The 13,289-nt window shown below is 43.5% G+C and overlaps 1 protein-coding gene across 1 annotated transcript in view; it reads right to left on the bottom strand.

The window, feature by feature from the left end:
• atrxl (ATRX chromatin remodeler, like) overlaps positions 1-13,289 on the bottom strand; it is a 47,208-nt gene that overhangs the window by 9,254 nt on the left and 24,665 nt on the right. The window contains exons 16-25 of the mRNA XM_030792302.1: positions 9,635-9,796; positions 6,462-6,588; positions 5,211-5,320; positions 3,973-4,116; positions 3,339-3,516; positions 2,414-2,551; positions 1,961-2,136; positions 1,208-1,325; positions 752-849; positions 21-79 (exon numbers count right to left, since the gene is read on the bottom strand). Of these exons, the coding sequence (XP_030648162.1) occupies positions 21-79; positions 752-849; positions 1,208-1,325; positions 1,961-2,136; positions 2,414-2,551; positions 3,339-3,516; positions 3,973-4,116; positions 5,211-5,320; positions 6,462-6,588; positions 9,635-9,796 (1,310 nt within the window). The remainder of the gene's footprint in view (positions 1-20; positions 80-751; positions 850-1,207; positions 1,326-1,960; positions 2,137-2,413; positions 2,552-3,338; positions 3,517-3,972; positions 4,117-5,210; positions 5,321-6,461; positions 6,589-9,634; positions 9,797-13,289) is intronic.

The raw sequence follows: 13,289 nt of genomic DNA, 5'->3' as shown, positions 1-13,289 counted from the left end.
ATAAAATGTGACAAGCATACTCTTTGACAAAGTACTTCCTCATGTCCTTGGTAACACGGGCAGGATTGTCTCTCCCACCCTGTAGAAGAACCAGACATGTATAAAAGAGGGAGGGAGAAAGGCATATGAAATGGGTTATGAAGGACAAAGTCCTGTCACTCAAGACCCTGAGCAAAACACCATGACATTCAACTGTTTCTCTATTTAAACTCCATATTCTAATGTGCTCCAGCTTAACATACTCTGTACTCTGCATGAGAGTGAACCTTGCTCTCTTTGCTCCTATAGGCCAGCTGTGTGTGTGTGTGTGTGTGTGTGTGTGTGTGTGTGTGTGTGTGTGTGAGAGAGTGAGTGTGAGTGTATGAGTGAGTGTGAACCTCTTTGTTCCTATAGACCAGCTCTGTGTGTGTGTGCACTTCTTTGTTCCTGTTGGCCAGCTGTGTGTGTGTGTGAGCGTGTGTATGTGTGTAAGAGAGTGTGTGAGTGTGTGTGTACCTCTTTGTTCCTGGAGGCCAGCTATGTGTGTGTGTGTGAGTGTGTGTATGTGTGTGTGTGAGAGTGTGTGTGTATGTACCTCTTTGTTCCTGTAGGCCAGCTCTGTGTGTGTGTGTGTATGTGAGTGTGTGTGAGTGAGTATGTGTGTGTGTGAGTACCTCTTTATTCCTGTAGGCCAGCTCTGTGTGTGTGTGAGTGTGTGTATCTCTTTGTTCCTGTAGGCCAGCTCTGTGTGTGTGTGTGTGTGTGTGTGTACCTCTTTGTTCCTGTAGGCCAGCTGCAGACACCATGGATGAGTCCAGATTTGACTGAGAAGCTGCACATCCTGGAACAGGCTCCTAACTCCACACTGACCTACGCATTACACACGTACACACACACATGCACGCACAAACACGCACAAACACACACAAACACACACAAACACACACATGCACGCACAAACACACACATGCACGCACAAACACGCACAAACACACACAAACACACACAAACACACACAAACATTTATGGTGAGAAAAATGAAAAGTATCACTGTTTGGTTGTGTGGGTATGAGAATTAGAGAAAGACTCAGTCTGTAGGTAGTGTCTGTGTGTGTCTGTGTGTGTGTGTGTGTGTGTGTGTGTCTGTGTGTGTGTGTGTGTGTGTGTGTGTGTGTGTCTGTGTGTGTGTGTGTGTGTGTGTGTGTGTGAGAGAGAGAGAGAGACTCACCGGTGTAATTCTTTAAGTAGTGTGTGTATAACTGGCACTGTAGAGGAGTCATCCTTACTGCCAGAACATACTCGTGTTTGGGTGGCAAGAACTGTGTCAGAACAGAGTAATCCCGCCTCTACACAAACAAAAACACACATCAGCTCTCTCAACAGTATGGCTTACACACACACACGGACACATACACACACACAAACACAGACGCACACACGCTCACACCCACACAGACGCCTACACACACACACACACAGACACACACACACACACACACAAACACACAAACACAGACGCACACACGCTTACACCCACACGGACGCCTACACAGTCACACACACACACACAAGCACACACACACGCAGACGCACACACACAAACACAGACGCGCACACACAAACACAGACGCGCACACACAAACACAGACGCGCACACACACACACACACACGGATGCCTACACAGACAAACACACACACACACACACACACACACACACACACACCCACACAGGTGCCTACACACACAAACACACACACACAGGCGCCTACACAAACAAACACACACACACGGATGCATACACACACACAGACGCCTACACACACAAACACACACACAAGGATGCATACACATACACACAGACGCACGCATGCACACACATATAACAAAACACACACTCATTCACGCAGACACACACACGGACACATATACACAACACACACACACACACACACAGGCCTTCACTTGTCGTGACCTCTGACCTGGACACACCCTGCCAGCAGTGAGTGGAGGACATGCGCTCTGTTCTTCATCAGCTGGACATCAGCAGGGGTGGAGTCAGCACACTGTCCATTTTGGATCGGGTTCATAAAACGATTCCGGAACTCTCTCAAGGAACCCAGCAGGTTCTCCTTAATGAAGTTTACCATGCAGTGATCTAAAACACAGTATGTTACCGTTTTACAGCTGAATGTGGATTATTGTGTATAGACAAGACATAACTCAGGCAGGAACTCCTAACACTAACAGAAGATAATGTGAAGAATGTTTAGTCTGTCCGCTGTGCAGTTCTACACACACTACAGTCTTTCTATAGACTTCAGATAGACACCCTGGACTGTCTATAGGTCCAGTAAAGGTCTGGGTGAGGGAATGGAGGGAGGAGAGGAGGATCAGTGACAGAGGAGAGGAGAGATGGATGAAAAGACAGTTACACTCGCTCAGGTTGTTCTGTAAGGGAGTTCCCGTCAGTATGATTCGCCGGCGTGTGCGGATGGTGCTCATAGCCTGAGAAATGACCGACATCTCATTCTTCAGCACGTGTCCTTCATCACACACCACAAAATCAGGCCCTGAAACACACACACACACACACATACACACACATACTTTACATTTAGACTGCCAGCAACACCCCAAAACAGTGGTCTATATAAGAACATGCAAACAAACCTTTTTGGGTATAGGGTGTGCAGTATTTAGTACAGTGAGTGTGGAGTAGTATTTGGCAGTGTGAATGTGCAGTAGTATTCAGTAGAGTAAGTGTGGAGCAGTATTTGGCAGTGTGAATGTGCAGTAGTATTCAGTAGAGTAAGTGTGGAGCAGTATTTGGCAGTGTGAATGTGCAGTAGTATTCAGTAGAGTGAGTGTGGAGCAGTATTTGGCAGTGTGAATGTGCAGTAGTATTCAGTACAGTGAGTGTGGAGCAGTATTTGGCAGTGCGAATGTGCAGTAGTATTCAGTAGAGTGAGTGTGGAGCAGTATTTGGCAGTGTGAATGTGCAGTAGTATTCAGTAGAGTGAGTGTGGAGCAGTATTTGGCAGTGTGAATGTGCAGTAGTATTCAGTAGAGTGAGTGTGGAGCAGTATTTGGCAGTGTGAATGTGCAGTAGTATTCAGTAGAGTGAGTGTGGAGCAGTATTTGGCAGTGTGAATGTGCAGTAGTATTCAGTAGAGTGAGTGTGGAGCAGTATTTGGCAGTGCGAATGTGCAGTAGTATTCAGTAGAGTGAGTGTGGAGTAGTATTTGGCAGTGTGAATGTGCAGTAGTATTCAGTAGAGTGAGTGTGGAGCAGTATTTGGCAGTGTGAATGTGTGTAGCAGAATTTGTGAGTGTGAATGCAGGAATCGTAATGACATACCTGGGTTTAAGAGAGCGGCACGAAAAGTGTCCCTGTGGGTTTGGGACTTTTTGCTGTTGCCATGAGTGAGGTTCCGGAACATCTCATAACCCATTATAATCACTCCACCACTTCTCTGCCACAGAGCCAGAGTCTTAGCACGACCACCAGTCACCTTCCCTCTGTCCAGCACCATCACCTGCACGCGCGCGCACGTGTGTGTGTGTCAGAGAGAGAGAGAGAGAGAGAGAGAGAGAGAGAGAGAGAGAAAGAGAGAGAAAGTGATAGAGAGAGAAAGAGAGAGAGGGACAGAGAGAGAGAGAGAGGGACAGAGAGAGAGAGAGAGAGAGAGAGAGAGAGGGACAGAGAGAGAGAGAGAGAGAGAGAGAGAGGGACAGAGAGAGAGAGAGAGAGAGAGAGAGAGAGGGACAGAGAGAGAGAGAGAGAGGGGGGGGGGGGGGGGGTGAGCGCTGATCAGATGACAGGCATTCAAACACAATTCAAAATTCTACACACACTCTCCACTGGTCTGGTAACTCCACCATGCGCACATGTGTGCGTGTATGAGACACACAAATGATTTGTGTGTGCGCGCGTGCTTGCGTGACTGTGTGTGTGTGTGTGTGCGTGTGTGTGTGCGTGTGTGTGTGAATACCATCAGTGTTGGTCCTCTCATTCCTTGCTGCCATTTGTGGAATTCACTGAGCCAGTTCAGTACAGTGTTGAGTGGACACAGGACCAGAGCCGTCTTAAACCCCAGCTTCTCACACAGCAACACCGTGTGAAGGAACGTCACCACCTAAAACACACACACACACACACACACACAGGTATATAAACAAACACACACAGACAAATAAACACACATACACACAAAGAAAACCATGTGTCAACAAACTGATGCTGAACACCATAGGTTTAACCTTTTCAATCATTAATGAAGTGTAAACACACACACACACACACACAGACAGACACACACACCTGCTCTTCCCATTCTCCTCCATAGCATTCTCTCTCTGTCAGAGCTAGTCAGTACTGTCACATGCATTCAAATGTACATTTACTGCACCTCTTTAACTGTAAAAACATCCGTCTGTCAACATAGTTTGTCTGTCTGAGAACAGCATGTCTCTGTCTGTGTGAATGGGGTGTGTCGTCTTTGCGTGTAAAGGCCGATTTATACTTCTGTGTAGTCTCTACACAGAGCCTACGCGGAGCCTACACGAGTGACCTACACCGTTGTGAGCATTTATACTTGTGTGTTGGTGTGTCTGCGTCGCTCTGTAATGAAACCTTCAGAACATTAGTTTGCGGTGAGATGTCTATGCCACTGTGTTGATTTCCTCGTGCATTACAAACGATGGAGTAATGTTGAATAAAAAGTCGGAATTCAGTCATTGCACAGCAATATCTGTAAAATAAGTTCTGCGTTCAGAAGAAGGACCAGTTTCTAAACTTTGGGGGACAAACAAACGGAGCTCTCAAAATAATGAGCGATCAGTTCACCATTTTGCCATTTTCGCGACTGAAACTGAGCGGGTCATGTTGGAGTTGGAGCTAATAAATGTTGAGCAACAGTTACTTTAACTGAAATTACTGTAACACAGAAAAGAGAGAAGTCATCGGAGGAGATGGTGTGTACGACCACTGAACCGACTGAGCAGAAGGAGGGTGATGTTACTAAGCGGTCTGCTTCCACACGCATCGCAGCGACGCGTAATTGCATTTCTAGGGAGGAGCGCGTCAGGCGTAGGCGTGGGTGTAGATTCGACGCAGAAGTATAAATTGGGTTTGAGGTGTATGTTGTCTGTCTCACGTCAGGTGTGGGTGTAGGTGTAGATTCGATGCAGAAGTATAAATTGGGTTTGAGGTGTATGTTGTCTGTCTCACCTGGAGGGTTTTGCCCAGCCCCATGCAGTGTGCCAAAATACAGCCAGATCCAACTGATGTCTTCACCTTCTGCACAGACTCACAACAGCAGTTCCACATGAACCGCACGCCTGCAAACACACACACACATTACAAACACAGAGTTATCAGCACCCCTACACCCACAAACACACAGACACTCACTACACCCACAACCACACAAACACTCACTACACCCACAACCACACAAACACTCATTACACCCACAAACACACAAACACTCATTACACCCACAAACACACAGACACTCATTACACCCACAAACACACAGACACTCATTACACCCACAAACACACAAACACTCATTACACCCACAAACACACAGACACTCATTACACCCACAAACACACAAACACACAGACACTCATTACACCCACAAACACACAAACACTCATTACACCCACAAACACACAGACACTCATTACACACACAAACACACAGACACTCATTACACCCACAAACACACAAACACTCATTACACCCACAAACACACAAACACTCATTACACCCACAAACACACAGACACTCATTACACCCACAAACACACAGACACTCATTACACCCACAAACACACAAACACACAGACACACAGACACTCATTACACCCACAAACACACAGACACTCATTACACCCACAAACACACAGACACTCATTACACCCACAAACACAGACACACATTACACCCACAAACACAGACACACATTACACACACAAACACACAGACACACATTACACCCACAAACACTCATTACACCCACAAACACACAGACACTCATTACACACACAAACACACAAACACACAGACACGCATTACACCCACAAACACACAGACACACAGACACTCATTACACCCACAAACACACAGACACTCATTACACCCACAAACACACAGACACTCATTACACCCACAAACACACAGACACTCATTACACCCACAAACACACAAACACACAGACACTCATTGCACCCACAAACACACAAACACTCATTACAGTACTAACCTTCTCTCTCTGATGAGGCGTGTGTGTGTGTACTAAACCTCTCTCTCTGATGGGGCGTGTGTGTGTGTGCGTACTAACCCACTCTCTGATGGGGCATGCGTGTGTACTAACCCTCTCTCTGATGGGGCATGTGTGTGTACTAACCCTCTCTCTGATGGGACGCGCGTGTGTGTACTAACCCTCTCTCTGATGGGGCGTGTGTGTACTAACCCTCTCTCTGATGGAGTTTGAGTTTGCTGACCAGGTGAGGGTGCACCTCCACCAGTGGTACATGGGTGTCTTTTTGGTGTTCCAGAATCAGGGGGGCAGGGCCTTTGGACACAGAAATCAGCTGCACCTGTAGAGAACGTAACATCAATTCCATTGTAAAATTACGCAATTATACAATGACAAATACCATTACATTGTCTTTAACCAAGGGACCCAAATACCACCACTACCAAATAGATGGTACCCATACATCTCCATCACAACTGTTACCATGGAGCCTATGCATTGTCACCACCACTGTTGAAACAGTACCCATTCATGTACAACACAGCTGCTGGTAAACGCATTACAAAGTTTGGGCCAATTTGTTTCCTGTCATACACTAGCATATTGAAAACATAATGATATACGGTATCACATGGTGAGAGCCTAGGGTATGGACTGATTTAAATTCGTTCATTTTCCTTTAAATCTCCAATCATTCCTCTCTGTGTCACAGGGCTAACGGGCCTGTGCACTGACCATGGAGTTAAGTGCTTTTTCTCACGGTCAAATCAGTGGTCAACACTTACACCTGGGATTCAAACCCATGAACATCTGGTTACTAGACGATAAAAGCCTTGTATGCGAGCAGAACATGGAGCAGCCTGCAGTTTTCCACACACCATTAGAACCCACTGCAGAACCTCAGCGCATCACTCAACTCCACAGCAATTCATGATCTGATTTTGAACCAGATTTAAAACCAGATGATCGGATAACTAACACTGTAGATAACAATATAACTATATCAGATCAGCGATTAGAATGTTTACTCCCCTTCAAGCGACCGAATTAACCTCACTAATTTCTTCATCAAAATCACCAACTTGTGTATTAGATCCCTTACCTACACGTTTCCTCAAACAGGTACTACGAGTAGTCATCGAACCTCTTCTAAAAATAATCAGTTCCTCCCTTAGCACTGGCTACGTTCCTAAATCCTTTAAACTAGCAGTTATCAAACCCCTAATTAAAAAACCTGACCTTGACCCCTGTTCGTTGTCCAACTACAGGCCAATATCTAACCTCTCTTTTGTCTCCAAGATCCTAGAGAAGGCTGTAGCACAGCAGTTATGCTCATACCTACATAAGAATAACATTCATGAAATGTATCAGTCAGGATTTAGGCCTCATCATAGCACAGAGACAGCACTGGTTAAAGTTGCAAATGACCTATTACTGGCCTCTGATCAGGGTTGTGTCTCCTTGCTTGTTGCTTGACCTTAAGTGCAGCCTTTGACACCATAGATCATACTATTCTCCTTGATAGACTAGAAAATGTTGTTGGAGTAAAGGGAAAGGCCCTCTTATGGCTTAGGTCCTACTTGACTGATCGTTACCAGTTTGTTGATGTAAATGGTGACTTCTCTACACATACTGAGGTAAAGTTTGGAGTTCTCCAAGGTTCTGTTTTAGGCCCACTGCTTTTTTCTTTATATATGCTATGTAAGATTATTCGTAAACATGGTATTAGCTTCCACTGCTATGCTGATGACACACAGTTGTATGTCTCAGCGAAGCCAGACGACAGACACCAGCTTAACAAAATTGAGGAATGTGGCACTGGATGCTTACTAATTTCCTCTCACTTAACCCTGACAAGACAGAAGTACTTGTACTAGGATCACGTGCAGCTAGGAGTAAGCTTTCCGATCACATAGTAACTCTGGATGGCCTTTCTTTTTCATCATGTGCAGCAGTAAAAGACCTTGGTGTACTTATTAACTCCAGTCCTTCATTTGAAGCTCATGTAGATAACATTACCAGGATAGCCCTCTTTCATCTTAGAAATATTAACAGGATAAGAAACGCATTGTCATTTCATGATGCTTAAAAACTAGTTCATGCTTTAATGACCTCTAGGTTAGACTACTGTAATGCCTTACAGTCTGAATGTTGTAATAGGTGTATAAATAAGCTGCAGTTAGTTCAGAATGCAGCAGCCAGAGTTCTTACTAGAATCAAACGATATGACCACATCACTCCTATCTTATTCACACTGCGCTGGCTCCCAGTAAAATCTAGCATTGATTATAAAATCTCACTATTAACCTATAGAGCACTAAATAGTCTTGTGCCACAGTACCTGAGCGAACTCCTGGTCTCTTATGATCCACCACGCCTACTTAGACCAAAAGATGCAGGCCATTTGTTGGTACCTCCAGTTGTGAAGGCTACAGCAGGGGGCAGAGCCTTCTCTTACAGAGCCCCACAGTTATGGAACAGCCTCCCAATTAATGTTGGAGACTCAGACACAGTCTCTATGTTTAAGTCAAGGCTGAAAATGTATCTGTTTAGCCAAGCCTTTTGTTAACAGCTCTTTACTAGATAAAGGAGCAGATCTGGAGGGCATAGAATGTTTGGTGAACTGGGATGTTTGGATGCTGTCGCCCCCCCACTCTGACACGTTCACTCAGGTTTGTTGAGGGTGGAGTGGGTGGCCGCCTTGTGTCCCATAGTGCCCTCATGTCCGTATTACCTTCTAGCTCTCACTTATAGCTATGCTGAAATAGCTAGTCTTGCTGGAGTCCCTGCCTGCGCTCAGCACACGATGCACATTTTCTCTTAACCATTATGTGGAAATGAACATCTAACAATGTCTCTCTCTCTCTCTCTCTCTCTCTCAAGCCACATGTGCTACCCCTGAGATACCAGTGATCCTGACTCCTCCTGCCCTCTGGACTGATCCATCCTGGTGTTATCATCTTTCATCCCCCTGTCAGCCTCTTGTCAGCATCACCATCCCCTTTGTTTATGCTCTGTATTTCTTTGAAATTGTAATTGCCCGCTGGGTCAGCATCTATTGCACACCTGTCTGGCCAAGAAGGGGTCTCCTCTCTCTATGGTCCTTCTCAAGATTTCTCCCATTTTCCCATTTCCCTTTTGGGTTTTTGGAGAGTTTTTTTCTTGCCCGCTATGAGGATTAAGTCAGGGGGTGCCATCCTGTTTTGATTTTGATTGTTGTGGCCTGTAAAGCCCTTTCAGAATGTAAACAGTGATACTGGGCTCTAAATAAACTTGAAACTTGATTGGACGATATGCGTGTGGGAACGCGTCCATTAGAGCAGTAACAGTGGCAAAGCTGGGACACTGGAGAGCAAGGCTTTGTCAATATGTACAAAATGGTGTACCTCAGGATCACTATGGGCGTCCCTCTCTCTCCTCTCCTCTTCCTCTCTCTGTGCCAGTCGCTTCCTGCGCTCCTCCTCCTCCCTCAGTGCCTGCTGGGTCTCGGCAGCCAACTGGCTCTCCTCCAGGATGGCGCGGATTTGTCTCCGTCCCTTTGACAAACCCTTAAAACACACAGAGACATGTAAAGAGACATGAGACTAACACAGGTACATCACCAAATGTCATTAGTGAATGACTCAGAGAGCTGCTCACACAGTCATCTGAAGTACAGACAAACACAGAACCTCACTGTTAATGTGAGTTACACTACATAAAATCTACATCTACATCCACGTCTATGTATATTCAACTTTACATCTGCTCACAGAGTGAGTTTACACGAGCTGTACCCACAGACAAAGACATAGCAGAGACCAGTGTTACCCAAACACACACACAGACATACAGAGGTTACCAGAGTTTTACCCAAACCCACATAAAAACACAGAATGACGTATCATGAACTTTACATACACACACACACACACACACACACAAATACATAAACACAGAGAATGAGTTTTTACCCACACAGAAACACACACACAATGAGGAAGTCAAAGTTTTGATGGTATAAATGAGCTATGACACCTGTGTAGGGGGGTCGTGATTTTGTTCCTTCTGCTGGCAAGTCCGCGTCTCCTTATTGGACCTGAAGCTAACAAACACAGATACTCTAATGTGTACAAAATCACAGCCAACGCAATCACATTTACAACATTAACATAACATTACAACAACATCAACATTTACAACATCTCAGCTGACAAACACAGAAACTATAACATTTACAAAATCACAGCCAACACCGTAACACTTACTAAATCACATCTAACCCTAAAACCTTTACAAAATCAAATCTAGCTGTACCACTTACATAATCACATCTAGTTTTATAACATTTACAAAGTAACTGACACAAAACACAGTCGCAAAACATTTACAAAATACCAGGTATAAAACACAAGCAGAAAACACTACAGAATACCAGCTAAGACACACAAGTGCTGTAATGCAGGGGTTTAGAGTAGGGAGCAGGACAGATCTAGCCAGCAGAGTGTTTTGGATGTTTCAGTTTTAAATGCAGAGACAACTGTCAATACAATGGCCTTTTATATAGCCCATTTGAATATGGGTTTGCATAAAATGCTTTGTATCTTCTCACAATGATCAGCTAAACAGTCTTCTGCAGCTCTTGCCTCTCTACCATGAGTATCATAAAAAATTAACAGAGAAACTGATAGACTAATGAACATCTCCACCAGTGCCTACGAGTTAGCACAGCCACACACAAACCAAACCTCAGACAACCACACACAAACCAAACCTCAGACAACCTGCCACTGACAACCACACATAAACCAAACCTCAGACAACCTGCCACTGACAACCACACATAAACCAAACCTCAGACAACCACACACAAACCAAACCTCAGACAACCACACACAAACCAAACCTCAGACAACCTGCCACTGACAACCACACACAAACCAAACCTCAGACAACCTGCCACTGACAACCACACATAAACCAAACCTCAGACAACCACACACAAACCAAACCTCAGACAACCACACACAAACCAAACCTCAGACAACCTGCCACTGACAACCACACACAAACCAAACCTCAGACAACATTCCACTGACTCTACAGTTATCAGGTGTTTTTTTGTTTGTTTGGTTTTCTTTTAAGATGTAACCTGGCTCATATCAGAGTGCAACTACAAAATTTGTTTATCCTCACAAGGTTCAATCTCTAAGATGTTCTACGTTCTTTTGGTTTTGTTTGTTTTTTGACTAAGAATAAGAATGAGAGAAGAGGTTCAATCAAGTCAGCTAGTTAATTCAATTCAAATTCAGTCTTGCAGTTTCAGCCATCATTTCTTAAGAGTAACATATATTTTATATATATATGTATGTGTGTGTGTGTGTGTGTGTATGTGTGTGTATATATATATATATAAATAAATGTGTTACTCAACACTCCCATTAACACACTGATATATATATTACTCCAACACTCCCATCAACACACGGATATATATTCAGGGTTGGGTAGTAATGGATTACATGTAATCAGGATTACGGAATCAGATTACAAAAAATAAATTACTATAATCAGCCCAGATTACATTTGAAAAAATGTGTAATTACATACAGCAAAATTCTCAGGGTTGATTTTCTGGTGCAAGTGTCAAATATAGAGTTGAATTGACACTGTAAAAACATGATTCAACACTAAAAGAATCAATTGCAAAAGACAGTTTAGATTAAACTCGTACTACAGAGTTATGAAACCAGTGTAGCAAGTAGATAACATATTCTGATGTTAAGCAGAGTTAATTTTTAACTATGCGCAGAGTTATTTTAAACACTGCATCTGAGTTGTATTATTAACACTTTAAGAGGTGTTAAATTAACACTGCAAAGACTGGGACAAAATAAACACCAGTCTAGTGTCTCTCTCAGAGTAGACTTAACACTATAGAATTTGCTGCGTAGTTTGACTCCAGTACTGTTTCTGTAAGGGTGATTTGATTTGACTCCAGTACTGTTTCTGTAAGGGTAATTTGATTTGACTCCAGTACTGTTTCTGTAAGGGTAATTTGATTTGACTCCAGTACTGTTTTTGTTTGGGTGATTTGATTTGACTCCAGTAGTGTTTCTGTAAGGGTGATTTGATTTGACTCCAGTACTGTTTCTGTAAGGGTAATTTGATTTGACTCCAGTACTGTTTCTATAAGGGTAATTTGATTTGACTCCAGTACTGTTTTTCTTTGGGTGATTTGATTTGACTCCAGTAGTGTTTCTGTAAGGGTGATTTGATTTGACTCCAGTACTGTTTTTGTTTGGGTGATTTGATTTGACTCCAGTACTGTTTTTGTAAGGGTGATTTGATTTGACTCCAGTACTGTTTCTGTAAGGGTAATTTGATTTGACTCCAGTACTGTTTTTGTAAGGGTAATTTGATTTGACTCCAGTACTGTTTCTGTAAGGGTGATTTGATTTGACTCCAGTACTGTTTTTGTAAGGGTAATTTGATTTGACTCCAGTACTGTTTTTGTTTGGGTGATTTGATTTGACTCCAGTACTGTTTCTGTAAGGGTGATTTGATTTGACTCCAGTACTGTTTCTGTAAGGGTGATTTGATTTGACTCCAGTACTGTTTTTGTAAGGGTGATTTGATTTGACTCCAGTACTGTTTCTGTAAGGGTAATTTGATTTGACTCCAGTACTGTTTTTGTAAGGGTAATTTGATTTGACTCCAGTACTGTTTCTGTAAGGGTGATTTGATTTGAATCCAGTACTGTTTTTGTAAGGGTAATTTGATTTGACTCCAGTACTGTTTTTGTTTGGGTGATTTGATTTGACTCTATTACTGTTTCTGTAAGGGTGAATTGATTTGACTCCATTACTGTTTCTGTAAGGGTGATTTGATTTGACTCCAGTACTGTTTTTGTTTGGGTGATTTGATTTGACTCCAGTACTGTTTTTGTAAGGGTAATTTGATTTGACTCCAGTACTGTTTTTGTAAGGGTAATTTGATTTGACTCCAGTACTGTTTTTGTAAGGGTGATTTGATTTGACTCCAGTACTGTTTTTGTAAGGG

This window comes from Chanos chanos, chromosome 15 (assembly GCF_902362185.1).
Source record: "Chanos chanos chromosome 15, fChaCha1.1, whole genome shotgun sequence".
Lineage (NCBI taxonomy): Eukaryota > Metazoa > Chordata > Actinopteri > Gonorynchiformes > Chanidae > Chanos > Chanos chanos.
This window is presented reverse-complemented; position numbering and strand designations above follow the sequence as displayed.